The 26,773-nt window shown below is 37.3% G+C and overlaps 2 protein-coding genes and 2 long non-coding RNA genes across 6 annotated transcripts; 2 read left to right on the top strand and 2 right to left on the bottom strand.

Moving 5' to 3' along the window:
* Positions 1 to 1,438: 1,438 nt before the first annotated feature.
* On the bottom strand, positions 1,439 to 3,575 carry LOC130699715 (uncharacterized). 2 transcript variants are annotated; one of them, XR_009003539.1, is made up of 7 exons: positions 3,464 to 3,575; positions 3,144 to 3,359; positions 2,901 to 3,085; positions 2,628 to 2,848; positions 2,356 to 2,558; positions 1,841 to 2,297; positions 1,439 to 1,771 (listed from the first exon to the last, which is right to left on the bottom strand). It is a non-coding gene; the product is annotated as an uncharacterized LOC130699715 (long non-coding RNA). The 2 variants fall into 2 exon arrangements; XR_009003540.2 differs by lacking the exon at positions 3,464 to 3,575 and having other exon boundaries at positions 2,628 to 2,843; positions 3,144 to 3,442.
* A 253-nt stretch (positions 3,576 to 3,828) lies between these two features.
* LOC130699718 (uncharacterized) lies at positions 3,829 to 5,204 on the top strand. Its single transcript, XR_009003543.2, has 3 exons — positions 3,829 to 4,306; positions 4,363 to 4,836; positions 4,906 to 5,204. It is a non-coding gene; the product is annotated as an uncharacterized LOC130699718 (long non-coding RNA).
* Positions 5,205 to 16,854: 11,650 nt separating this feature from the next.
* Positions 16,855 to 17,867, top strand: LOC130699720 (RNA-binding protein PNO1-like). The gene is made up of 3 exons (XM_057521926.2): positions 16,855 to 17,273; positions 17,363 to 17,500; positions 17,558 to 17,867. Exons 1-3 carry the CDS (start codon positions 16,916 to 16,918, stop codon positions 17,797 to 17,799), a joined length of 738 nt encoding a protein of 245 aa, XP_057377909.1. The 5' UTR covers positions 16,855 to 16,915; the 3' UTR covers positions 17,800 to 17,867.
* On the bottom strand, positions 17,865 to 22,572 carry LOC130699719 (putative mediator of RNA polymerase II transcription subunit 26). Of its 2 annotated transcripts, none has more exons than XM_057521923.2 (10): positions 22,146 to 22,572; positions 21,935 to 22,088; positions 21,356 to 21,869; positions 20,867 to 21,295; positions 20,736 to 20,804; positions 20,569 to 20,661; positions 19,052 to 20,456; positions 18,710 to 18,993; positions 18,429 to 18,641; positions 17,865 to 18,367 (listed from the first exon to the last, which is right to left on the bottom strand). In XM_057521923.2, the coding sequence occupies exons 2-10, from the start codon at positions 22,022 to 22,024 to the stop codon at positions 17,952 to 17,954; spliced, it is 3,513 nt and encodes a 1,170-aa protein (XP_057377906.1). In that variant the 5' UTR covers positions 22,025 to 22,088; positions 22,146 to 22,572; the 3' UTR covers positions 17,865 to 17,951. The 2 variants fall into 2 exon arrangements, with proteins under 2 accessions (XP_057377906.1, XP_057377908.1); XM_057521925.2 differs by having other exon boundaries at positions 20,867 to 21,292; positions 22,146 to 22,571.
* Between the last annotated feature and the right edge of the window lie 4,201 nt (positions 22,573 to 26,773).

Here is a 26,773-nt window from a genome sequence, read left to right as displayed (position 1 = left end):
CCGGAATAAATTTTCCTTCATCTAATATATAGAAAAGAAAATTTTTATGAAGCAATACCGAGTTTCCAATCTACTATAATCAATATTTAGGTTAGATATGTAATATTTATAAACAAAACATAAAAACTAACCTCCGTGGAGGCTTCATTACTGGTTGTTGTTTACATGAAAATTCATTATTCTTACTATGCCGATACTTGCAGTAGGAGGAGCTTTATGTACTATAGGAAGTTTAATAGCTTTGAAACGAATCAATTTCAATGGCCAGCTCTGGAGATTTGTTGATAAAGTGTCTACAATTTGTATACCAACTGCCTTTGAATCCAACCCATTAAACGGAGGTCGTAGAAAAAGGCCCAGACGAAAAAGGCCCAGACGAAAAAGGCCCGCGAAAAAGGCCCAGACGAAAAAGGCCCATACGAAAAAGGCCCACTTTTTTCCAAATTCAAAAGTGGGCCTTTTTCTCCATTGGACTGGGCCTTTTTCTCCGCTCAATTTCCATGTTCCTACAAACTTTATATTTGTTTCGAAAATTGTATTTCCCACCTCCTATTCCGTGGAATTTGGATTGTACAAAGGTTGCTGAAACCGTGATATTCTATAAGGTTTGCAGAGATCAAACAATGTTAGCGTATGCACGCTAGTTAATCTTTGATTATTTATTCGGTAGCAATTATATTTCGAATTATGTTAGTATTTATATATTGCTAATATCCCATTAAATAAAGTTAATTTTTCACAATTTTTGTTTATTGAACTACTATCGCTTCCTTAAATATAATATAAGAAATATATGTTTTTCGCACTTAGCCTTGTTCTGTCCACCCTCTTTGATCATTCCCCCCAACCCTTAGTCCATATCCGTTATAACTTCCCTTTGTCGATACTTATTCCATAGGTAAAGACCACTGATTTGTTGTGAATACGGAAACTGAATGAGTTCCGCGGGGCTTTTGTGGTTGCTGGGAACAAAAATATATGTTACCACGAAGACTAGTTTATTATATTACATTTGATAAATAACGTTTATAGGAATAATATTACAAACTTAAACTATCGTCTGAGGCAAGGACCAAAACAAAGACTATTGTAATTCAATATTGATTTTAATACCTTTTATTCCTTATACATTTTCAATTCTTTTAACAATTTCAAAGAGCCCAATAAATATATTAAAATCATAACATACTGCTATAAATGATTTTGTTCGTTCTTCGTGTCCTGTTTTCACCTTTTGCACATTTTCAAGCAGCTATTGAATACCTAATTACACATCACATACTACATTGAGATATAAGGAAGCTTTACACTTTACGTTAACAAAGCTAATAATAATGACAAATCAATTTTCTACCATGACGGACTTTTTTTTATGAGAGTCTCTTATTAGTGAAGACACTAAACCTTTTAAAATGAATCTAAGATTTTTTTTCTTCAAATTTTCCACGATCATGGAAGGCATATCAGTGTATTTTTCTAAAAAACCTAAAAAAAAATCACGACATGGCTGCACATAAAAGAACACAAGTTTAGCTGATCCATTAGTCAGTATCAGCCTTTCATGCGATAAATTTGCCTTTTTTTCTTTAGTTTATTCACTTTATGTTCTTTCTTTTCAGTTTTCTTTTTCTTAATGTTGGCTTTTCTCCTTTTCTGTTGTTATTCCTTTCTCTTTTCCTTTTCTTCGATTCGTTCAGCGCAATTTTTGTTACTCTCTGATTTGGTCTCGTTCATTAATCGATTTGGCAAGCAATTCCACATAGTCTTTTACCTATTGCAATACAGAAAGGTTAAACGTTTTCAAGATCTTACAAATACTTTTGTCAAATTGAAAGTTTACCTGAAAACCTTCAGCTATTTGCAGAGCACCATTTCATGCCTGTTTCTCTTCAATGCTTCTTGCATTCTCAGCTTCAGCTTGGCCTACCAAGATTTTCATTTTGGCTTTCAGTTTTTTTTTTTATCGTTGCCACTTCTGGATCTAAAGTGGGTTTTTTTCAGAATGGGCGAGGAATTAGATAGTTCTCCAAAATCAAATTTGCTGGAAACTAGGCAGCCTTCACTGTTAAAAATTGGTGTTGGCAGTGTACTTGCTAGTCTTGTTTCAGGAATTTCTGTTTTAACAAACTCTGAAAGACCAGAGGTTGATGACACAGATGCTGCCTTGGTGGCTCGAGCATGTTTGGCAATTCAGGACCTCTTCTTCTTGCTTTTCCTTTTTAATTTCTTCTTCATTCCATCTAACTTCCGTTTAAGTTTGATTTTCGTTGTCTTATCAGACAATTCCAGCTTTTTCCCTGAAAATCAATGGAATAAACTGGCCGGTCTTCCTTAAATGTAAATGTTAACACATACCTGTTAAAAGTGAGGTGTTCATTCAGTTTATGTTCTTTCTTTTCAGTTTTCTTTTTCTTAATGTTGGCTTTTCTCGTTTCCTGTTGTTATTCCTTTCTCTTTTACTATCCTTCGATGCGTTCAGCCAACTTCTTTTTACTATCTGATTTGATTCCATCATGTTTCTTAATAGATTTAGCAAGCAATTCGACATTGTTTTTTACCTATTGCAATACAGAAAGGGTAAAATTATTTAAGATCTTACAAATATATTTGTCAAATTGAAAGTTTACATGAAAACCTTCAGCTCTTTGCAGAGCACCTTTTCATGCCTGTTTCTCTTCAATACTTCTCGCATTCTCAATTTCAGCTTGGCCATCCCAGATTTTCACTTTGGCTTTCAGTTTTTTTTTTTATCGTTGCCACTTTTGAATCTAAAGTAGTCTTGTTCAGAACGGGTCAGGGATTAGATAGTTCTCCTAAATCAAATTTGCTGAATACTAGGCAGCCTTCACTGTTGAAAATTGGTGTTAGCGATGTACTTGTTGGTCTTGATTCAGGAATACCTGTTTTGACAAACTCTGTGGGTTCAGAGGTTGATGACACTGATGCTGCCTCGGTGGCTTGTGCAAGTTTGGCAATTCAGGACCACTTCTTGTTATTTTTCTATTTTAATTTCTTCTTCTTCAATTTTTCTAACTCCTTTTATGTTTGGTTTTCATTGTCCTATCAGACAAATCCAGCCTTTTCCCTGGAAATAGATGGAATAAGCTGGCCCGTCTTCCTTAAACGTAAAGATTAACACATACCTGTTAAGTGTGAGGTGTTAGCTGCTAGACATTCTTCTTGTTCAACACCAACCTTATTGCTATTGAGATCGTCAACTGTAGATACACTTTCAGTTGGAATGTTGGTCAATAAGCTAGAAATGAAAAAGTCTTCAGGAGTGAGTTGCTTTTTAAGAGCGACGATGTCAATGGACCCTCGCGTTTTATAAGGCTCTTGATTTTTTGGGTCCTCATTTCCTACAAATTTTGTTTAGACGTCACTTTCAAGTTCTTGTTTTCTCTTTTTCCATTTACAAAACCTGCCTCTCATATTATAACCTTTAAACTTTATTATTATTTACCTTGATCTCAACATTATCACTGATCAATCCATAGATCACACTATACGAAACGAGTCTATTGTTATTTTCTTTAGGGAACGGCATTTTCAAGCCAAATCTACGTGGCGGACGGTGGAAAGCTGTTATTAAAGCCCAAGTAGTGATCAAAACCTTCACTTGAGGGCAGTATAAGCACAGTAAGTATCCAAAAAATCGTATGAATAGTAGTAACAAAAAACAAACGTAGTAAAATAAACTCTTAAGATTGTCTATTTAGTTTTTATTTTATTTTAATTCTTATATTACAAATTCAACAAAATTTAGGTACTTTGTTATTGTTCGTGGTTTCCATCTGCTTATACTGCCCTCAAGTGGAGGCGTCCTGAAGCTAGATTTGGCTTGAAAATGGCGTTCTCTAAAGAAAATAACAATAGTCTAGGTTCGTATAGTGTGATCTATGGAATGATCCATGATAATGTTTAGAGACCAAGGTAAGTATAATGAAGTTTAAAGATTATGACATGAAAGGCAGTCTTGGTATATGGAAAAACGGAAAACAAGAACGTGAAAGTGTCGTTTAAACAAAATTTGTAGAAATGGATCCAGAAAATCAAGAGCCTGATAAAAAGCGAGGGCCCGTTGACATCGCCGCTTTAAAGACGCAACTCTCTTCTGAGGACCTTTTCATTTCTAGCCTACTGACCAATATTCCAACTCAGGGTGTTTCTACAGTACAAGATCTTGATAGTAATAAGGCTGGTGTTGACCACAATAGTTCTTTCCAAAAAATTGACACCAGGAACCGTGCTTACAATCCTGAAGAAATGGAAGAACATCCAACAGCTAAACTCTCACACTTCACAGGTATGTGTTAATCTTTACATTTGAGGAAAACAGCCATTTACTCCATTGATTTTCAGGAAAAAGCTGGATTTATCTGATAAGAAGACAGAAACCAAATCAAAGTTAGATGAAATGACGACGAAATTTAAAAAGAAAAATAAGGAGAAGAGGTCCTGAATTGCCAAACTTGCATGAGCCACCAAGGCAGCATCAGTGTTATCGACCTCTGGTCTTTCAGAATTTGTCAAAACAGAAATTCCTGAACCAAGAGTAGCAAGTACACTGCCAACACCAATTTTCAACTGTGAAGGCTGCCCAGTTTGAAGCAAATTTGTTCTTAGGGAATTATTTAATCCCTCACCCATTCTGAAAAAGAGCACTTTAGATCAATAAGTGGCAATGATTAAAATGAAAAAAAAACTTAAACAAAAACAACGTTTAAATGATTAAACGTGAAAATCTTGGTAGGCCAAGCTGAATTTAAGAATGAAAGAAGCATTAAAGAGAAACGGGCATGAAATGGTGCTCTTCAAATAGCTGAAGGTTTGCAGGTAAACTATCAATTTGACAAACACATTTGCAAGACGTTCAAAACTTTTAACCTTTCTTTATTGCAATAGGTAGAAGACTGGAATTGCTTGACAAATATATTAAGAAACGAGATCAATCAAATCAGAAAGTAAAAAAAAATTGGGCTGAACGCATCGAAGAAAAGGAAAAGAGAACGGAATAACAACAGATAAAGAGAAAAGCCAATATTAAGAAAAAGAAAACTGAAAAGGAAGAACATAAAGTGATTAAACCAAATCGAAAAAGGAAAATTTATCGTATGAAATTCTGATACTGACTCATTGATGAGCTAAACTCGTGTTCTTTCATGTCGTGATAGTTAAAAAAAAATACACTGGCATGCCTTCTATGATCTTGGAAAATTTTAAGAAAAAAAATCTTAGATTCGTTTTATAAGGCTTAGTGTCTTCACTAAAAACAGACTAAAAAAAAATTCCTTCATGGTAGAAAGTAATTACAATTGATTTGTTATTGTTGGTAGCTTTGTTGACGCCAAGTGCAAAGCTTCCTTATATTGCACTGTTGTATTTGATGTGAATTAGGTAACCAATGGCCGCTTGAAAATGTGCATAAAGGGAAAACAAGACAAGAAGAACGTAAAATATCATTTATAATTGCTGGAAAAACGCGAGTTTTTATCAGAGACGTAGATGGTTTTTCTCGGACTAAAGGTGAGGTTATTCTTTAACAAATGATTGCTCTTTAACAAAAGCCATGCATTAACTATTTAAGATTGACTCATAGACGTTCATACGCAAATTGAATATTCCATTTTTGCTCGAACCATTTATTGCTTTGCTGGAAAGCGCTCCAAGATAACAGTCAGCAGTAACCACTTGGCATATTTATAGCAGTAGATTATGATTTTAAATTTTTAATATATTTATTGGGCTCTTTGTAATCGTGAAAAGAATTGAAAATGAGATAAGGAAATAAATCGTATGAGAATCAATATTGAATTATAATATTCTTTTCTTGTCCTTATCTCAAACGATAGTTTAAGTTTGTAATGTTCTTCCTATAAAAATTCTTTATCAAATATTAATAATAATAAACTAGTCTTCGTATTAACATATCTTTGTTCCCAGTAACCACAAAAGCTCCGCGGAACTCATTCAGTTTCCGTATTCACAACAAATCAGTGGTCTTTACCTATGGAATCAGTATCGACAAAGGGAAGTTATAACGGATATGGACTAAGGGTTGGGGGGAATGATCAAAGAGGGTGGACAGAACAAGGCTAAGTGCGAAAAACATATATTTCTTATATTATATTTGAAGAAGCGATAGTAGTTCAATAAACAAAAATTGTGAAAAATGAACTTTATTTAATGGGATATTAGCAATATATAAATACTAACATAATTCGAAATAAGATTGCTACCGAATAAATAATCAGAGATGAACTAGCGTGCATACGCTAACATTGTTTGATCTAAGCAAACCTTATAGAACATCACGGTTTCAGCAACCTTTGTACATTCCAAATTCCACGGAATAGGAGGTGGGAAATACAATTTTGGAAAAAAATATGAAGTTTTGTATGAACATGAAAATTGAGCGGAGAAAAAGGCCCACTTTTGAATTTGGAAAAAAGTGGGCCTTTTCCGTATGGGCCATTTTCGTCTGGGCCTTTTTCGCGGGCCTTTTTCGTCTGGGCCTTTTTCGTCTGGGCCTTTTTCTCCGCCAATCCATTAAACCCATCAAGGAAATTTTCGTACATCAAGAATTTGTAGCCAAGAATTACAACTTCAGAATTAGATAGTTTTACGAAATTTATTATCAAAATAACAGTATCATCTTCAATGACGACGCAATTCTTTGAGCTTTTTGAACTTAATCTTAATTTATGAAATAATACTTTCTTGTACTGAAGCCCAAGCATTCCAGGAAGCAATGGAGCTTTGAAGTGCTCGTCAATTAAATTAATAAAATCTAGATTTCTGCGTAGTGTACTGGCAACTGGCGGATTTTGACGGCGCTCGACAATTCGATTGACAACCTGCTGCAATGGCATGGCACTTTGTTTTTTTAGTTTACCAAGGTGATTTTCGAAAACAAAACAACTAAAGCTTTCTAGAGCGCCCAATCGTCGACATTCTTCAGACAAATGACAGAGATTATGGATGTTATAAGTGATTGATCATGTTCTTGTGATTTTTCAACATAAATTCCACGGCTCTGATTAACAAAATTAATCAAAAGACTATTTGCGTAGTGAATATTTTCTTCATTGCAGACACTGTACTCACATGACAAAATCCGCATCGAAACGTGTAGCAACAGAAAATGTTGGAACACTTCTCAGGGAGTCTGTTCTTTAGAGGCAAAGATATAATAGTAATAAACGTAACTCAGTCGTCTTGAACCGCGATAGCTCGTTTAATGTCCTGGTTTTCCGATTAATTCTACTGGGATAAGTTCCTTAATGGAAACTAAGAAGCGAGAAATTTCTGCAATTTGATGGGATGACAATCTGATTCGCATGCTTCTTCTTTCGTTGACCCAAATCTGAAGTAGTTTTATCGCACATCCCAAATAAAGAATTGAATCAAGGCATTGAATCAATGAAAAAAGATGCAATCATATCAATTGGAAAGTTTTCCAAAACTGATTTTCCCAAATGATGAACGCCTTGTTCACGATTTCTAAAGAACTCGTCTTTTCTTAGCAACGCATCTAATTCCGGATATGTTACCCTTCCACCTATACCGCTTTCGTTTAAAACATACTCTTCTTCGGTTTCACATTTCATATAGCAAAAGTATGCTCCACAAGGTTTAACTCGTTTGATGAAACTTTGAGCAGGTGCATCGCAGCAAAATCCAACTAGCTCAAGCTTAACCAACCGGTCCTTGTAATGAAAACCATTTTCAATCAAGCATGAAATCTCAGTATGAAAATGGTTTAAATAGTCATTTGGATGATCAGGATTTGATAGGCCATTATAAAAACCAATTTCAAACGGTTTAGCACTCTCTAATTGAAGAAGACCGAGAATCGGCCAAAACTGGCTATTAGTGCTTTTACTCGCAGGCATTCCATCGCAACCAAGGACCATTTTTACTACAGCTTCCCCAGATTCAAAAGTTACGTTTAATAAGTTCAAAGAAACGGTAATACCATCTAGTAAATTGAATTCGAAATACCGACCGGGACTAATTTTGATTGCGTTTACCTTACGGGGTGTGCCTAACAGCGTTTTATAATTCTTGGGGAGGAAAGAAAGATATGGATCAGTTCTAAAGATAGCCAAAAGTTTGTTTACACTATCCCTTGAAACGTTACTGCCCACTCCGCGATTCATTTCCTAAATAATTGCTGCCGTTCAACAACACTTAAACCGTCATCAACACCTTCTAAGTCCAAATCCCAATCACTTAAATCATCACAGTTATGCGAAACGAGTTCCTGAGTTTCATTTAAGTCCACAGCACTTAAGTTATCTGCAAAGCTATCTTCATCTTCAGTAGGACCGTAATGACTTCCTTCAACATCACTACCTGTCCCAACTGATGAATCGTCAATACTTTCAACGTGACTCGTTGATGACGAACTATCGCCAACAACAATACCAACATCCCCTTCTCCCACGTAGTTGATTGGTATTGTAGCGCCAATGTACTTTGGCGCTTAGCATCAGATGCTAAGTGGCCTAAATGTGCGATGTCAATGGACTTTGCCAATCTGGCCGGATGTCAGAGGCCTTAAGAGCCCGTCTGCGGCTGGCTAAAGGGGCAGTCCAGTGTAGTAAGCCTGTGTAGCTGTTAGCTGTGTTAGTGCTGTTGTCGTGTAGTGCTGTCGTGTAAAGCTGTAACCTGTCGACGAATAAATAAATCCAGTGAAACTGTTACAGTATTTCTTCCGGTAAATTATCCACTTCCTCGTTGTCACAAGTGACGCAGTCGCTTCCATTTCCATTTAGTTGTTCATCAACAATTTTACGAATTCTACGAGCTCTTTGTCTGGGACAAGCGAAATCTTTAACCTTTAGCTTATTCGTGGGAACTGCCGACGAAAGTATGCATACAGCGGGTTGGAAGAAAAAAATTAGTTGGCCCCTGCATGCAATGTAAATGTGAAAGCACCAGCAATAAACAGGAAAAAACGTTAAATTATGTACCACAAATCACAAAGAAGCAAAGTAGAGTATGGTGAAATCATTTTGGTATTAAATTACCTTACAGTTCGTGAAATAGGTTCCTTAAAAGTTTATTGGCTTTGTGGAGATGGTAATGTATGCCACGAACAAGAAAACACTGTTTTTTAACAACCAACCAGACTTGCCGCGATCGCGATCATCGATCACCGATTACGATTAAAAAAACGATCGCCGATCAAATCTTTACATTTTGATTTTGATTTGATCGGCGATCAAAAAACTCGTTGATCGACAGCGATCATTTTTGCGATTGAAGTCAGCGCCACCAAACGTAAAAACTTATGATTCATATAAATTTTTGCTAAAAAGTTTTGCTGAGGATGCTGTTTATCCTTTTTTCGCAGCAGACGCCTTTTTGGTCGCCATTGACTTGAAATGGTGACAGTTTAGTTTAAATTTCCACCACTAGATTTCGCCCCAAAATGATCGCAATCGCTGAAATTTTATCGCCGATCAAATCATTTTGAAAAAATCGAATCGCCAATCAAAATCAATCAGTGATGATTTGATCGGCGATCAAAATCGAAAAAACAATCGCAACGGCAAGTCTGCAACCAACCAATAAAAACCAACCTCAGTGATAAGCAGTTTTGAGTAATATACTCTCTTCTAGAGAAATCCAAAGGAGGCTGGTAATATCAATTCTTTTCACAAATAAATGAACAAAACAACTGAAACCCATCCACTTATTTTCTGCTAGCGATGTTTAACAATATCATACTAGGCTACATCTGGAAAGGAAACTAGATCGATTGATTAGCTTAACAAAGATGCCAAACTATGTTTTTAATGGACGTATTTTTAAGATATTCATTGCGAATTTCCAACAAAAGAAATTATGTCTTAAAAATGTTTTTTACTTAAATAATTTAATACATGTTTAAACACAATTTTCAAAGAATACAGTAAACTATATTTTATATGGCAACATTTAACAACAGATAGCGTTAGATGCAAATCAGAAAAAAAAAAGTAATTTAATATAATAATTTCACGTCTACCTATATTTGAACTCCAATGCTTCGTGTTACGAACACCGTCTTTATCCACAGCTCTAAACCAGTAAATAAAAACTGATACGGCAGAAGGATGGTTTTCGTTGGCGAGTATCGATACAAATATCAAAATGAAATACAATACTTTTATCGTCGGCTTTAAGTTACGAGTCTTAACAGATAATTTCTAGTTATAAATATCAGTGTTGCCTTACGTAATACAATGGATTTTATTTAATTTTTATTACATGTATATAAAAGGTAAAAGAAAATAATAATTTACCATTGCGCAAAATATATTTATCGTAAGCATCTAAAAATATTTATTTAAAATAAAACAAAAAACCGATACGCAGATTCGAACTCGTGTACTTTGTATCATGAACACCGCATTGATCCACAACGATAACTCGTCACAATTTGTGTGTGTCATGGAATGAATCCAACATTTGTTGCCGAGTATCGATACAAATTTCACATGAAACTGTTATTTACCATCGTCTGCGTCATTTACTATGCTAAACAGAATACTACTTAGCTGTAAAATCAGTTTAATTTATACATTAAGACTATTGTTTTATTAGTACCGTACACATCTCAGTTAACAATTTGTAAGCATTTCTAAATTATTGTTACTCAGATACGATTTAAATATAATTTTTAGCAGATTGTCGAAAAAAAATGCCTCAAAACAGATTTAAACTCGAGTAATCCGAGTCCCAAGCGCAGTGCTTATCCACATCGCTACTACCGCATAAAATTTATTTTCAGTGTTAACTATAATAATATTGTTACCGAGTATCGATACAAATTGCAGACGAAAATCTAAAATTGCCGTCGTCTGTCACCGCTTAGATTTCAGATTTGATTATTATCGATATCAGGGTTGCCAACGAAATTAATAGTATTTATACAGCGAATGAACTATTATAAACGTCACAATATAATATATAGGACTGTTATGCAAAACATTTTGGAATTTCCGTTAAAAAACATGTAAAACAATTTTTTCAAATGTTAAAAGCGGTAAAAAAAACTTAGTTACCATTCGGGGTTGAATTCGGTACCTTAAGATCCCTAGTCACGTCTTCTTCGATTACGGCATGAATTTCTTACAAAACGTGTAGCTAGCAAGGGGGTATTTGGCGTAGGGCAGTATCGATACAAATTATTGACGAATATCTAACTTTAGCATCGTCTGCTCTAGTTTACGAAGCTGCGCAGTAAACTTCTTCATTATTCATATAAGCGGTGTTGCCATAAAATTTATCGGTTCTCTAATATTTCTAATACATTATTATAAAAATTAAAAAATACGTGACAAATGCTACCGCTTCTAAAACACCCTTTGTAAAAACATTTATGCAATTTTTCTGCCACAAACAAAAATTGTGAAAAACTACATCGAATGGGATTGAACCCAAAGACTTCATGTAATGAACCACGCATTATAGCTCTGCGCCAGCACGCTTTATAAAAGTTGAACCAAAATCCAAATGCATTGTTGTTGAATAGTATCGATACAAATTGAAAACGAAACTATAAATATTTTAGTCGCCTGCTTGCTTTTCAAAGCGTAAAATGCATTTTTTCTAACATATAAAAGTGGAGAAAAATCAAACATCCGTACCTGGATTTGAACTCGGAACTATTTAATCGTATGCGTCTTCTCTAACCTAGTGTTGGCGACTATCTAAACCTGAAAACGATATATCGATATTTTTAGATACTTTTTAGATAGTCGACTTTTTTAGATAATCGCTGTATCGATACATTCCAAATAGATCTCACATTTAACAATAGATGGCGTGTAGTGCAAATGAAAAAAAAACTATAATAATTTAAAAATCTTCACCTCTGCCTAGATTTGAACTCCGCCGCTTCGTGTTACGAGCGCCGACTTAACCCACACCACTAAACCAGTAAGATAAAAACGACATGGCAGAAGTATGGTTTTCGTTGGCGAGTATCGATACAAATATCATAAAATACAATATTTTTATCGTCTGCTTTACTCTACAAGTCTTAACAGATGATTTTAGTTATACATATCAGTGTTGCCTTATGAAATACAATAGATTTTTGTTGAAATTTTTATTACATGAATATTAAATGTAGAGAAAATAATAATTTAACATTGTGCAAATGTATTTATCGTCAGCATATAAAAATATGTATTTCAAATTTTAAAAGAATGCCTCGCAGACGGATTCGAATTTCTGTACTTTGCATTGCGAGCGCGGAATTGATCCACAAAGCTAACTCTCCACAGTTTTCGTGTGTCAGGCAACAAGTCCAACGTTTGGTGCCGAGTATCGATACAAATTAATTTCAGAAGCAACTGTTACTTACCGTTATCTGCTTTATCAACAATGCTAAACAGAATACTATTTTGCTATGAAAATCTGTTACATTTATAAATTACAAATGTTATTTTATTAGTATCATACACGCCTCAGTTAACAGAGAGCGATCATCCTAAATTTTTGTTACTCAGATACGTTTAAAATTTAATGTCTAGCAGATTGTAAAAAAAATTGCCCCACAAAAGATTTGAACTCGAGAATTCCGAATCCCAATCGCAGTACTTATCCACAGCGCTACTACCTCATGAAAAGTGTTTGCAAAGCAATACATAATAATCCTGTTTACAAGTATCGATACAAATTGCAGACGAAAATCTAACATTGCTGTCGTCTGCAACGATTTAAATTGAAGATTTGTTTACTATTGATATCAGGGTTGCCACCGCAATTAATAGTATTCTTATACAGCAAATTAACTATTAAAAACGGCACAATATTTATATAGGACTGTAATGCAAAATATTTGTGAATTCCCGTTAATATAATATTATTAAATATTATTGTTTATAATTATCGATACAAGCCCGACAAACTAACCCCTATCATTTGTGCAGTGCTATTTTTGGCCGGTAGATGGGGGTTATTAGATATTTTATCGATAATCGTATCGTTATCTAAAAGTGGGCGTAGATAATTGTATCTAGCAGAACTTAGATAGTCGCCAACACTACTCTAACCACACCGCCATGACATACGTTATTTTAGAAGATGCTTGCCGGAATAAGGTTATTGTGAATAATTATCGATATCGATACCCGACAAACTAACCCCTATCATTTACGCAGTGCTATTTTGGCCGCTAGATGGGGGTTGTTAGAATTTTAACGATAATCGTATCGTTATCTAAAATTGGGCGTAGATAATTTGTATCTAGCAGAACCAGATAATCGCCAACACTACTGTCACGTTGTTCAGAGTACAAATGTAGCTCGTTTGAAACTATGATTCGCCTGCTATTTAACAGAGTAAACAGACAGCTTTGTGGCGTAGCCCACATTATTATTAAACGTTTCCGTGGTTGCAAAAATAACTAATAAAAATAATTGATTTTGTTAAACAGTTTTGTTAAGAAAATCATACAATCAGAACAAAAAATTAAAACAAATTTTTGAGAAAATAAAAAATCGTAAGAATCAAGCAGAATTGATTGGAATCACTGATCCGAATCAAAAATTGATTCGGTCGATCACTGGTTGCAACGAGAAACACTAAATGGCGGCAAAATTTTTAGGGAAGAAAATGATGTTTTTCAACGTTGTAAATAACTTCTGTACTTTATTGCATAATTATTAAAAACTTTAACCGTAAACAGAAAACACGAATACACGTCTCGCAATTTATGGGAAATTCTGAATAAATTTTTACTATTTTTTCCCCCTTCAGTCCCACTTCACCCATTGCCCCGGCGCACCCCACGCTCCCCTACAATCGCAAAACTGTTTTGAAACTTTTCTTACATCGACAACAATGGAAAATTTAAAAAATTCGCCCAAAAGTAATGGCTTCTGTCTTCTCTTCTATGATTGGCTGTTAATAATTTTGTATTTGTTCAACTGATTTGACAAATTTTGTGGTGTAATACACATTAAAACACTCCTTGTGTCACAAGGAATCTAAATATTACATATACAACACATAACAAGCATAAAAATTCCCGAAGGTCCCGAAGTTTACAGTTTTTCGTAGTTTTCCCTCCTATAAACGTACAAAACTAAAATATTTACTAAAGGACAAACTATGGGTCTAGAATGAATAATTTTAATTGCAATGAATAGCGCTTGGTAAGAGATTTCGATTTCTATAAATTTCTCTTCTCTGAACTTTCTTTCTTTCGTTTCCTGTCCGCCCTTTACTGCTCAGTTTTCCTATTGTTATTGGTAGAGTTAAGAACAGGGAAATGTTTTTGGAGTAATTATGGGCCTATTTTGAAATTTTTCAAGATGCAGGCGACATGTCAACAGCCGTGCTGTTGCTTTCTTTCGATTATGGTGGCTACTGGAATTACAGTTAGAGAGCCAATCAGAATGCTAGAAGCGTGTGCTGCTGGCAACCCTAATAGTCGAGTCGGGTCAGCGTAAAATGCGGTCGTGGACTGCGGACTGGAAAAACTGCAGTCTTTTAGCTGCAGGCTGTACAAAATTTTTGAAAAAATATTCGCTGACCTCGGGTCAGTGAAAAATGCGGACGGCTTCGTACAGTATCCTGCACAAAAAGAAGAACACCCGATTTTATTTTTAAAAGCCATCTATGGGCAAAATATATTAATTATTGACCTTTTTTAAATAGGGTTAGGGCGGGTTTGGCGCAAAAACGCTATAAGTTGGGAAGGGTAGTTTTAAGTCCAGACACCTTTTGCTAATGCCTCAGGTGTTACGAAAAATGTCTGGAAAAAGTAGAGTCTAGTCTTTTTTTGTTAGACCCCAACCCCCATGCCCCAGGCTAAGATGACAAATATCTAATGAAAAAAATATTATCCTCAGTCACCCACTTTGTTCAACGGCGACTTTACAGCGCGGTAAAAATTTCGTCTCATTTCGGGATCGAACCACTGCAATCCGTATCTGAATCCGATCCTGTGCCACTGACCTATTACTTTTACTCGTTGTTGTCTATACTTTTGGTTATAAAACGATGTGGAAGATGAATACAAAAATGGCAGTGCTATACGCTGCCAATCTAGTTAGTCATTATGGTGCGTAAGCGGTAAGTTTCGCTTTGCGACGCGGGAGATCGGTGTTCAAGACTTCATATAGAAAATCACTTTTATACATCATGTCGTTCTGAAGAATCGTTTGTAAATAATATAACTTACAAATAGTAACAAAATTTCCCCTTCAACCTCCATGAAATAAACGATTATATAGGTATTTATAAGACAATGTCTTAAGAAATTGTAGCTCAGTGGTAGATGTTCGTATTCAGACACGGATAGCAGTGGTTCAATCCCGAAATGAGACGAAATTTTTACCGCGCTGTAAAGTCGCCGTTGAACAAAGTGGGTGACTGAGGATAATATTTTTTTCATTAGATATTTGTCATCTTAGCCTGGGGCATGGGGGTTGGGGTCTAACAAAAAAAGACTAGACTCTACTTTTTCCAGACATTTTTCGTAACACCTGAGGCATTAGCAAAAGGTGTCTGGACTTAAAACTACCCTTCCCAACTTATAGCGTTTTTGCGCCAAACCCGCCCTAACCCTATTTAAAAAAGGTCAATAATTAATATATTTTGCCCATAGATGGCTTTTAAAAATAAAATCGGGTGTTCTTCTTTTTGTGCAGGATACTGTACGTGTACCGGTTAATATTGCGGAACGGGTAAGGTAAACAGCGGACTGATATTCTGCGGACTTACTTTACAATACCTATCGCCTACCCGTACCCCATTACAATACCCTTGATATCGGTGTTAACATTATCAAATATTAAATAACAAACTAAAAGTACGACTAAGTTAACATATCGTTTATTGAAACAGTATGTGGATACTTCCCTTCTCTTTACACTTTCTTTCAGCTTCCTCGTCCGACACCATAAACTCATAATCGCCGTCTTCCATATTGCATATAAACACCCGATATATTCAACACTTAAATTATCAAAATGAACTACCGTCAGAGTAAGAGTTCAGAAACAGAATGAGGGATGTACCTGCTGTTACGAAATGTAGTTATGTCACCCTTTTTTATCGCTTCGCATGTGATCAAAAGAATAAGACCAAGGTCGGAATGAGAGGGGTTATGGCGACGAAGTTTTAACACAGAGATTGCCGACGAGCAGGTGCTCGCAAAGACTAGGGAAGTAACAAAACATTCCACTAATGATTCGCCGTCAATAACGAATTCCATGACAGAAAATCTATCCAAGAATATTCGGCGATCTGAAGGGCGAACTACCTTTGGTTGTTGATGACTCATTACCTCCGCTCCTGCAGTCCACTGCAAATTCTTAGTTGTGCATCAATGAAAATTGACTCTAATGGATCTTATCCTATAGGAAAATATCGAAAAAGTTATCCATAGACTAAGGGCTGTACATATTTTTATGTTCACTCATTGGAATTGTTGCGCACATGCTTTTGTTCACGAACAAAAGCCAATACATAACAATAATTAAGCTGATATGTTTTATGCAAAGCATGTTCAGTGCCTATTCAGTAATGCATATAGTCAGTAATGCATAATAGTCAGTAATTTTCCCTCTTCGGAATGCAGGTGATTTGCCATATCAAGAACGGTGATTGTTTGTCCGCGTACGATGTTGATATACTATGCTGTACCCCCGTATAATACGCGGACTGCGGACCGTTGTGGCATGCATAAACTGCGGACTACTGTCAAAAATTTTGTGACAGTCCGCAGTTAAAAGTCCGCAGTCTTTGCTGTCCGCAGTCCGCGTCCGCATTTTACGCTGACCCTAGTCGATTCGCAGAGACCATGTTGAGCAAACGCTGTGTTACAAAATTTCGTCTGCTACCATTTCCTTTTGTTATAGCTCTGATAGCAGCTACACGTGTATTGCACAAGTAAAGAATCGAAATGGAAAATATTAACCAGACGGAGCCTAGAAGTGACTTTATTGCAAATCCTAAACGAAAAGCAGCTAAACGTAAAGTTAGCCAAGCTGAGAATTTGAATAAAAACGAGACTTCGTCGATGGAAGTATCCGAAGAAACGACTGTGACTCTGCCTGCGTTTCCACCAGTCAAGCGAGAAAAGTTAGACAAAGCAGCTGAGATGCGTAAAATAGCTGTGCCTGCTCACAGATATTCTCCTTTAAAAGAGAATTGGATGAAGCTTTTCACTCCAATTGTTGAGCATCTCCACCTTCAAATCAGATTCAATTTGAAGAATCGGCAAGTTGAAATCAGGACTTGTAAAGATACAAAAGATATAGGTATGAAAGAATTCATTTAGTAAATTGTACTTTGTTGATTGTAATCTTGTTACTGCTATATATTTATTTGTTGCTTGTTGAATGATTAGCAAACATTCAGAAGGCTGCTGATTTTGTAAAAGCCTTTATTTGTGGATTTGAAGTGGAAGATGCATTGGCCTTGATTCGTTTGGATGACCTTTTTGTAGATTCATTTGAGATTAAAGATGTAAAATCATCTCTTAAAGGTATGATAACCATATTTGAAATTTGTGTCAATGTCCTAAAGTATTGTTTTTTTTTAGGTGATCATTTAAACAGAGCTATTGGAAGATTAGCAGGAAAGGGTGGACGGACTAAATTCACCATTGAAAATGTAACAAAAACAAGGATTGTTTTGGCTGATCAAAAAATTAACATTTTAGGTTCATATCAAAACATTCAAATTGCTAAAAGAGCCATTTGCAATTTGATTTTGGGTTCTCCCCCTTCTAAGGTTTATGGTAATTTGAGAGCAGTTGCTAGTAGATCATCTGATCGTTTTTAGGTGACTTATAACCTACTGTACAGATTCCTAATGGCATTTTCCAATACATTTGGAAGGATTCATGATTATTTTGCGTTTCAGAAGATATATATTTGTCATAAGATGAAATTCGCTAACACGTGAATTTTGTAACTAGAACTGCTAAGAGATTATTACTTTGAAGGAAAAGGAAACGTTTTAGGGGATCCAAGATTAATTACTCCACTCAAATTAGGGAAACCCGTCGTGCCTGCTCGTCGTACCGCGGTCGCTGACATAACAGGTATAGCGAAATCACCGTGATCAGTAAAGGATGTTAAATTGGATGCAGGGATAAATTGATTAATTCCCATTAATTCGAGCTTAGCCATAACATCTTCTCGTTTCAAGTCCACGATGGGAATATAAAATTCGTTAGATGAAGTTGTTTTTTCTATCAGAGGTGAATTTGGCTCGTTAGTGGCGGAAGGTTGAACAGGTAAGCTTGTACAGTTAGGCGTAAAATTAGCTGGTTGAATTTGCCAGCATGATCCTAATATTTCTCCGCTTTTGGATTGCTGATTGTGGCTTACTACATCATCGTTGATCCCTAGATAGCAGGAAGTATATGTTATCAAGTAGTTGCAGAACACCCCAAGATAGAATCTTACTTGTGGTTGTTTTGACGATGGCAAGAGAATGAAGCCCCTTCGTACCCGTGACCAGCTTATTATTTATGGAAACATTGCTAGACGTGCTGGCCGATGTCGCGCTAGAGGTTTGCCCACTAGGACTACAAAGGGTTTTGGTGTGAGAGGTGAACGAATCGACTGCCCCTACTTGATTAGAAATCATGACAGTCGCCGAACTATTCGATTCACCATCTGACACCCATTGGAATGTTATCAGTTTGATTGATACAATAGTATGATGACTGAAAATTAAATGTTACCTATGCTTGCCCGTGTGACCACAGATGGATGTGTCCCTTGTTTGCTGGTTGCAGAATTATTGGGCACCGAAACACAACCGGACGCGCTAGGCATTGTCGATTCGCTAGTTCGTCCTCTCTGGCTACTCGGGTACGTACGCGACGTCGAAGAATGTACTTCCAACGTTTGATTGGAAACCAAACTTCGGGCAACTGGCGGACTATTCGTAGGCCGGACAGTGGCGGGACGTACCTTTCTTAGATGAAGTACCAAATGGTTTTTAAGTAGCGACTGAGAGCTGAAGCTAAAACAATCGAAATGATAAAAATATGAACAACGAAAGAAATTTAAACCATAATTACGTTTCGTTGCAAACTTGACATTGCAAAGGGTTACGATGCTGCAGTGAAACAGACGCTGTGTTTGTTAAGTCGATTGTGATGGCACCAGGAGTTTTGGTACTGGTAGTTGTTGTTGACGTGGGGGTACTTGTAGCTTTTAAACTTGCAATGGTTTCAGATGCGACTTGATTTTCCTTATTTTTTGCCGGTGTGACCGTTATATTGGGATTACTCAGCAGTGACGCAACAGATGGCGTTTGAAGGGCCTGTGAACTAGCTTTTATGATCACCGTGTTAATTCCACCTTCTACGCTTTGAATGACGGGTAGACCTGTCTGTTTCTTTTGAATAATTCGCACTTCACAGTCTCCACTGGGCTGCGAGGTAGAGGCAGCAACTTCTTCTTCCGCACGGGCTATTTTACGAGGAGGTTGGCATACTTCTGATATTCCTTCTTCGACTGTTAAAAGTCGTTTCTGCATAACAGGCTGACTTGGTGCGCTTGAAGTTTGCTGCCTTGGATATGGTTGAGGTAGACGGATGGCTGACGAAGTCGCAACAAAAGCCGTAGATGTAGACGGTAAAGCGATCCCCACGGGTTGCGAACTGAGCGCCACATGAGATGTTGGACGTGTACTACCTGAGTTTAGATTATTGGACGTCTGTGGCCGGATACTATGTGGCCGGATACCAACATATCCAGGGCGTTGTTGAATTATTTGCTGAGCACGGATTGGGGTTCCTGATAAACTGGTTAGAGCATGGCGCAGCGCTTCTTGACCTGGATGCACCACTGTTTGTTGACGGACGGTAGTCTGTGCTGTCGAAAAAGATGGTCGAGTAGACTGCGCAGATGGGATCTGCAACTGAACATGGTGGACGATAGGAGCAGAAGGTTGAGCAGGGTAATGTGGCAAAGGGCTATTAGTATGATGTAACGAAGTATTGTAAATGTCGTTACTGATGGGAAACTGACATTGCGGATGGCTGGAAGATGGTACTGACTGAACTTGATTATTCGTGGTCTGGTGAAGATAACTGGTAGTGGAAACTGCATGGATGTGTGCTGAGCCATGATTGGCAAAAGTCATTGCTGTACTGACACTTGCTCTACAGAAGTCATTAGGTTGGATAGCTCGGGTAGGCGTAGAGTAGCATTGCGATGGAAACCGTATTTCTTGTTGATTTGAAGGCCGGTTGATATACTGAACGGCTGTTGCGTACGAACTCTGTTGCTGACCTGTCATCCCCTGTGGTCGATACACTGGTTGTTGTTGATATTGTAGTACGTTGTATGCTTGTTGTTGTTTGTGCTGTTTATGTTGTTTTTGCTGGTGTTGTTTTTGCTGGTGTTGTTGCTTTGGTTGCTGCTGCTGTTGTTGTTGCTGCTGCTTTTGTTGTTGATATACCTGTGGATGATGACGACCTGTAAGCGTATTCATGATCCATCGTTAAATCGGTTTGTCAAGTTGAGTTCACAATGGCAAAAAGAACATAAATAAAATAAAATAAAACAAAATAAAAAAGCAAATGGAAACCTTGTCCTAGTGGGTGATAAAACTGGTACGACTGTGTTGCGGTCGGCTGTTGTGGCAGAGGCAAAATCGACGATATAGGATTTGGAAGCATAGCTAGAGCGCATGAGTAAGAAATAACATTTTGTTAAATCTGCCAAATTATCTTTTTAGAAAAGGAATCTTTGTACTTCTAATCACTGCAGGTGGTAAAATTGATCGAGATATTTGCAAAACTTGCTGCTGCTGTTGCATCACAGCTGAAAAGCAAGACAAAACAATTAACAGACCAATTGTTTTCTAGTAATTAAGTAATACTCACGGTTTACAGGAGAGGATCTTAAAGAGTCTGAACGAGTTACCAATGCAGTCTGGCCTGAGATATTTAACTCTGTCAGATTTCTTTCGGGTATGACAACCATAGCATGTTCTCTGTTATGACTCTTCGATGGCGAGACAGGGAATGAAGTTATCGTTGTTTCCTTCTCTGTGCAATCGACGGGCAAGCGAGATGGAGACAAAAGTGATTCAAAAGGAACTAAACGCAGTTGTCCCTTTGATTTTGGTAGCTCTATTTCCTTTGGCGATTCATTTCCCGGATTTAATGCATCATTTCCCTTTATTTCAACAGATTTATCTTCAGGTTTGTCTTTTAGAAGTTGTGACAATGCTAGGTTTTTCTCTGTGGTAAGATTTTGTAGAATTGTTTGTTCTATTGCAGGGGTATCTGCTGAAATGGCCTGAAAATCTGCTTGAAAACAATCAAAAGCCAGTTGCATAAAGGTATAAAGCTATAGATTAGTTAGGATACCTATTGGAGATTTAGAAGAGCTTGGTAGATTCACATCTGATGATTGAACAACTTCTGGTAAAGAATCCTTTTGCACACAAACCTCAGTTATAGAATCAACTGAGGATTGGTTCAAAAAACTGATTTCCTCTCCTAGTTTTTCAATGAATATTGGATCTAGGATATTTGAATCTACTTGGAGTTCCACTGCTATCATGCTTGCAGGTGACACTATTTTATTTAAAGCACCAATTTGTGTACTACTTGGTGAAGCCACAGGACTAGAAGATTCACAACTTCCTGGCCAAGCATGCAAGTCTTCCTGTTCTGTTAGTTTGCTTTCAGAAGACTCTGGCTCCTTAGTATGAGATCCTGTATTCTTGGAGCATCTTGACACAATGGAATTAGGTGATTTTCTGCCTATATTTCTGTTGGCAATAGGGGATAGATTGTGGATTTTCGACTTGATACTTGAAATTTGGATTTGTTGCAACTTTACAACCGGAAGTTTAGAAAATGTAAAATCGACAGCATGCTATAATAAAAAAAACAGTGAATTTATCTTGTTCTTTTTCTTGCAACATTGTTATTGAAAATTACCTTGGCATGGTGATTTTCAAAATCATTCCAAGAGGTGAAAACCTTTTCCTTACACCTAACACAAGTAAACTGTTCTCTTGTTGGATACATTACGTTTTCTTCTGCTTGATGATTTTGTTTATGATTTCAGCTGTTTCCAAAGTATATAAAATAACTACATACAATTTGATGTAGCAAACATTTCTGAAACAAGGAGGTCTAATTAGTTCACCTTAACATTGATTACACTGTTTTATGGCTGTACAAGGACACTTTACACCGAAAGTTTTAAGACATACACTGTTGTTTCACAACTGTCAAAAGATTTTTAGTAGGTGAAAGACGTTTACGATTAAAATTGACATGTCAACCACCTTTTTCTTGCCTTTTTTTCTCGTATTTTTGAATTTTTCTGATCAAATTTTAATCTGGTCAGCACACCATCTGGCGTTGAATATTGTTTGATGCTTAAGGCTTAACTTTCGATGATGTTGCCTAATTCTACTAACAATCCAGCGGTACAGGCTCGAGACAAACTAAAAACTAAGTAAATCCTTACGGATTCTTACACAACTACACTTAATAGCTTCAGATATTTAAAGTAGCCATAGTGAGTACAAGCGCGCCCGTGGTAACAACCCAAGGTTTGCCCAGAAACTGCAAAAAACCGAAGGTAAACCGGCTGTAAACCAACGCCAAAGGCGATCTTCTTGTTCAAGGGGAAGTTAGGCTCCGGCAGATGGCCATTCTCTCATGTCCCTACCAATAACATCACACAGAAAGTAAGTGGTAGGGGAACTTGATGAAAGAAAAGATGAAGAAAGCAAACTAAAGGGAAACCGCAGCTACAGCGCCATTCCGTATTAGTGGTGAATCCGCTAATCTACTTTATACCGAATGAACATCTGCAGAGTAGCATGGCCTTCTAGATAACAAGGAAGCCTGAATCACCTATCATTTGATACGGTTATTGCATGTGACAGTACAGTTTCCGAGCACATGACGCATTCGGCAGGCATGAGCTGTACCAATCAATGTGAATCTTTTCTTATCTCATCTCTTTTCCAGTCCCTGGCGGTAAGTTGGGGATAGAGTCTTTTGGGCTAGTTGGCAAAAGGACTATAGGTTTTCCGACACTAGGACTTTTGACACTCGACACTTGGACGAGTGGTTCACGACGCTAGGACATCTGTCTAGCGACGCTTGAACTACTGGTTCCCGATGTTTGACCACCGCAACGAAATGTTGCTAAACCAAGCAAGCGCTATACTATACAACAAGTAGACTCTTATGCCAGAGACGTTTAGACTTTTTTTTTTTTTGTTTTTACTGAATGAATAGATATGCATAATAATTTGTGGTTATTTAGTAGATATTTTAGTACGGTTTATCAGGTAATAAATTTAGATATTGCTACTGTAGAAGAAAAGTATAATTATAATTACGTGAGTTGTCACTTGCAATTAAACTATTAGTTACTTTTTAGCATGACCTTCGATTATTACATATTTAATAATATTCTATTGGATTATTATACACTTCTAAAAAATTACGTAGTAGAAAAGATAGCTCGTAAAATTTATTTAACATTCAAATTTAAATTTAAATTCAACGAACTAACAGAAGAAAGGAATTTGAGTGAAAATGACCATATTGACTGAAAGGTCAAGAAATAGCAGCCCAAGCGTCGATGGGCAGATGTCCTATCGTCACCAGATGTCCAAGTGTCGGGAGCATGCAACCAAAAATCGAGGAGCAAAACAATTCATTTTCGGGAAATTTGATTTATTGAGTACCCGGCTAGGCATAACAATACCACAGACCTTCTTTCCGCAATACTTAACTTTTTTGCGCTATTTTCGCGAAACATTTTTATGAACTGTATCAGTTTTATAATCCAACCCCCATTTTTATAATAATTTAACGCATAAGAACAAAGATTTTGAAAAAGGCGCGTATACCATGATTCATTAAATTAGTTACCATGGAGACAAGACTTCTCATCCCAAAGTCTCGTAGCTTCGTAGCCTAGTACAAATACAATTTTTAGTAGATTTGTAAAAATTGTTGGCTTTACCTGCCGGCAATTTGTCTCACCCCTTAGCGATTCGAGACACGAGCTCATTCATGTCTCGTTTCTATGGTAACGTCTACTGCATTTTTTCCGCATTTTCACATATCCTAACATAACCCACCTAAACTACTAAGTAACTTAGCTATACGTTGATAGGGGGCATTTTTTTAAAGGGGGGTAGTCGGATTTTTTTGGAACATACTGTATGTTAGTTGACCATACGGTTGTGAATATAACAGTATGTGGGTTCGGGGTAACTTTGCATACATTACATTCGTGATGATCATGTCCTTCTTTTGGTTACCACAAGGACCTACAGCATTACAAAGGAGTGGTCTGGTTAGGGGTGTGAAAAGAGGGCGGTTTCTTCTCGCCATTGTGTGAATGCACTCCAGCCGAAGTTGGAAGTGACGTAATGTTAACGATAGTAACCGGAGTATTGGTAACCGGCCCAAGGACTACCTTGGTTGTCATTTTAATGTCACGATGAACGGACTGTGATGGTGTTGGCAAACAGTACGGGTTGAAGTATCTGCATCATAACATGTAAAGTCCCAGGAGAGAGCCCAATCGGCAGAACCAAAAAGCCGAAGCGATGGCCCCATCCACTCCCGATAAGATACTGAAATTTCGTAGAAATTACGCGATCCTTGCCATGAAGGCGATATCCCGTTGCTGCCCCAAATGAAGGAGTATGGTCTTTACGTGACGCTCACCAGACATTTCAGTAACGCATTCCATTTGGATGTACGCCAGGAGGTAGTTTAGGAAATTGGAAAATGTTTCGGCACTTTTTCTACACGTCAGACCATCGTCAACGCAAATTTCCACGATTTGAAGTGTCATCTCTGCGACAAAAATATATACAGGAATCAGCAGTAGTTCTAACGTGTCCAAATTTCAAGAGAAAATGTTGAATTTTTCGTTCCCTGCTCCTGGTGAATGTTTTAAGCGTAAATAAATTTCTTTAGTTTGCAAACCACCTTCTCTTTGTCGGTCAGAACAAAACGTTCAGGCTCCTTGGCAATCCCTTAAAGGAATGTTGTTTTAATGTCGGGCTAGACATTTTTAGATCATTGGTTGATACATTGGATAGTTTGATGCGCAGGATTTGACTACAGGCGCATATGTTTCTTCATAGTTAATGCTCTATTTTCGTTTGTAGCTCTAAGCAACTAACTGGGCATCGTACCGTTGTGGAGTGTCCTTGTAAATATCCCTTATCTTCAATATCCGACTTGGTATCCGACCATACCAGGTTTCGTTTTCGATTACCGAATTGTATTCATCAAGAATGGCCGGTTGCCACTTATATGCTTATCACTTAGCATCGCTTCCTTGAAATGTTGTGGCTCTAGCTGCTCCAATGCATCAATAGGTCTCATGCTAACCCAAATTTTAGGTCTGTGATTACGTAGCGGAGCTCCTACTCCCCAATGAGGAATGGAAGATGATGCATTTGTCTATACACGCATCCTGTACAAACAAGCTTGGTGTACCTTGGTCTCGTGAAATTGTTAATCCTTCAACTAACCGTTGCGAGTCCATCTGTTACATTGTTATTACGTTTACATGTGCCATTCGTTGGTGCCAGATGTTCATTGGTATAGACCTTTGGGCTGAGAAAACGATTTCTTCGTACTGTGTTTCACCTATAAGGTTTAGGAGGTAGAGTGTTTTCTTACCCTTATCCAGTTAACTGCACTATCTCATTTCCAGAACATGAAACTTTGTCGTTACGAGGTGCACTACGGCTCCAAGGCCCGTAGCAGCGACAACTAAGATCACTTTAATGCCAAGCATAGAAACGAATAAAATCTTTTTAAACCCTATTGTGTGAGTGACTTCATTTTCATGGAGTGAGAGAAACATTGCCATGCCCGTCGACATGAACGCAATTAATGCCTTTAACTGCAGAGGTTCGCATTTCTGCTGCTTCGTAGCTATGATAGAATGCCCCAGCTGTGAAGAATTTTGTATCTTGGGGTTCTGTTTGGCTATCTATTGTGCAGGCATGAGAACAGTGCTACCCTCCGTCACAAGTACCTAGAGGTTTCGACTAACGTACCCTAAAAAACGACAGACCTACCCCGACATACATAACCCTGCAGAAAATGAAAAAACATCTCCCGCCAAAGCTACCTTGACACATGTACGCAATAAGAAATTTAAAAATGCTCCCGTCGCATCTGCCCCATTATAAATATAGTAAATTACAGCCATCGTATGTATCCTTTTGTTTTATTGAGACAGACATACCTACCCGTTCGTTTAAAACTGACCGACACACCTACCCTTTCGAATAACACAGTCCGACATACCTATTACTTAGATGGAAATTGATCAACACACCAACCTCTTCAATTAAAACAGTCCGGCATATCTACCTCTCTTACCGGAAACCGGACGACACGCCTACCCCAGCGATTAATACAGACCGACATACCTTACCCTTTGTTAAAAGCTGATCGACACACCTACCCCTTCGTTTAGTTGAGCCCGACAAACCTAAGTAGCCGGTGAGGTAGGACTGAAACGAAATAGGACTGGAGAAATAGGACTGGGAGAAATAGGACTGACTTTTAAAACCTTTTAGGACAGTCCTATTTCTCCATGGGATCATTCCTATATCTCCTCGGCATCAGTCCTATTTCTCCATAGAAATAGTCCTATTTCATTTACCTTGTTCTAAGGGGAACGATGGGCCTCCAATCCGGTAGGCAATGTATTACGTAAGAGCGGCGGCTTATATCCATTTCCCTTTTTAAAAAACCGATGGTGTTAAC

Source organism: Daphnia carinata, chromosome 8, assembly GCF_022539665.2.
Source record: "Daphnia carinata strain CSIRO-1 chromosome 8, CSIRO_AGI_Dcar_HiC_V3, whole genome shotgun sequence".
NCBI lineage: Eukaryota > Metazoa > Arthropoda > Branchiopoda > Diplostraca > Daphniidae > Daphnia > Daphnia carinata.
This window is presented reverse-complemented; position numbering and strand designations above follow the sequence as displayed.

Coding starts and splice junctions, on each gene's coding strand:
- LOC130699719 (XM_057521923.2), bottom strand. CDS start 22,024: ATGTATCCAACAAGAGAACAGTTTACTTGTGTTAGGTGTAAGGAAAAG. Junction 18,994..19,051: donor TGTCAAGTTTGCAACGAAAC/GTAATTATGGTT, acceptor CGATTGTTTTAG/CTTCAGCTCTCAGTCGCTAC. Junction 18,368..18,428: donor CATCGTCAAAACAACCACAA/GTAAGATTCTAT, acceptor CCTGCTATCTAG/GGATCAACGATGATGTAGTA.
- LOC130699720 (XM_057521926.2), top strand. CDS start 16,916: ATGGAAAATATTAACCAGACGGAGCCTAGAAGTGACTTTATTGCAAAT. Junction 17,274..17,362: donor TAAAGATACAAAAGATATAG/GTATGAAAGAAT, acceptor TTGAATGATTAG/CAAACATTCAGAAGGCTGCT. Junction 17,501..17,557: donor TGTAAAATCATCTCTTAAAG/GTATGATAACCA, acceptor GTTTTTTTTTAG/GTGATCATTTAAACAGAGCT.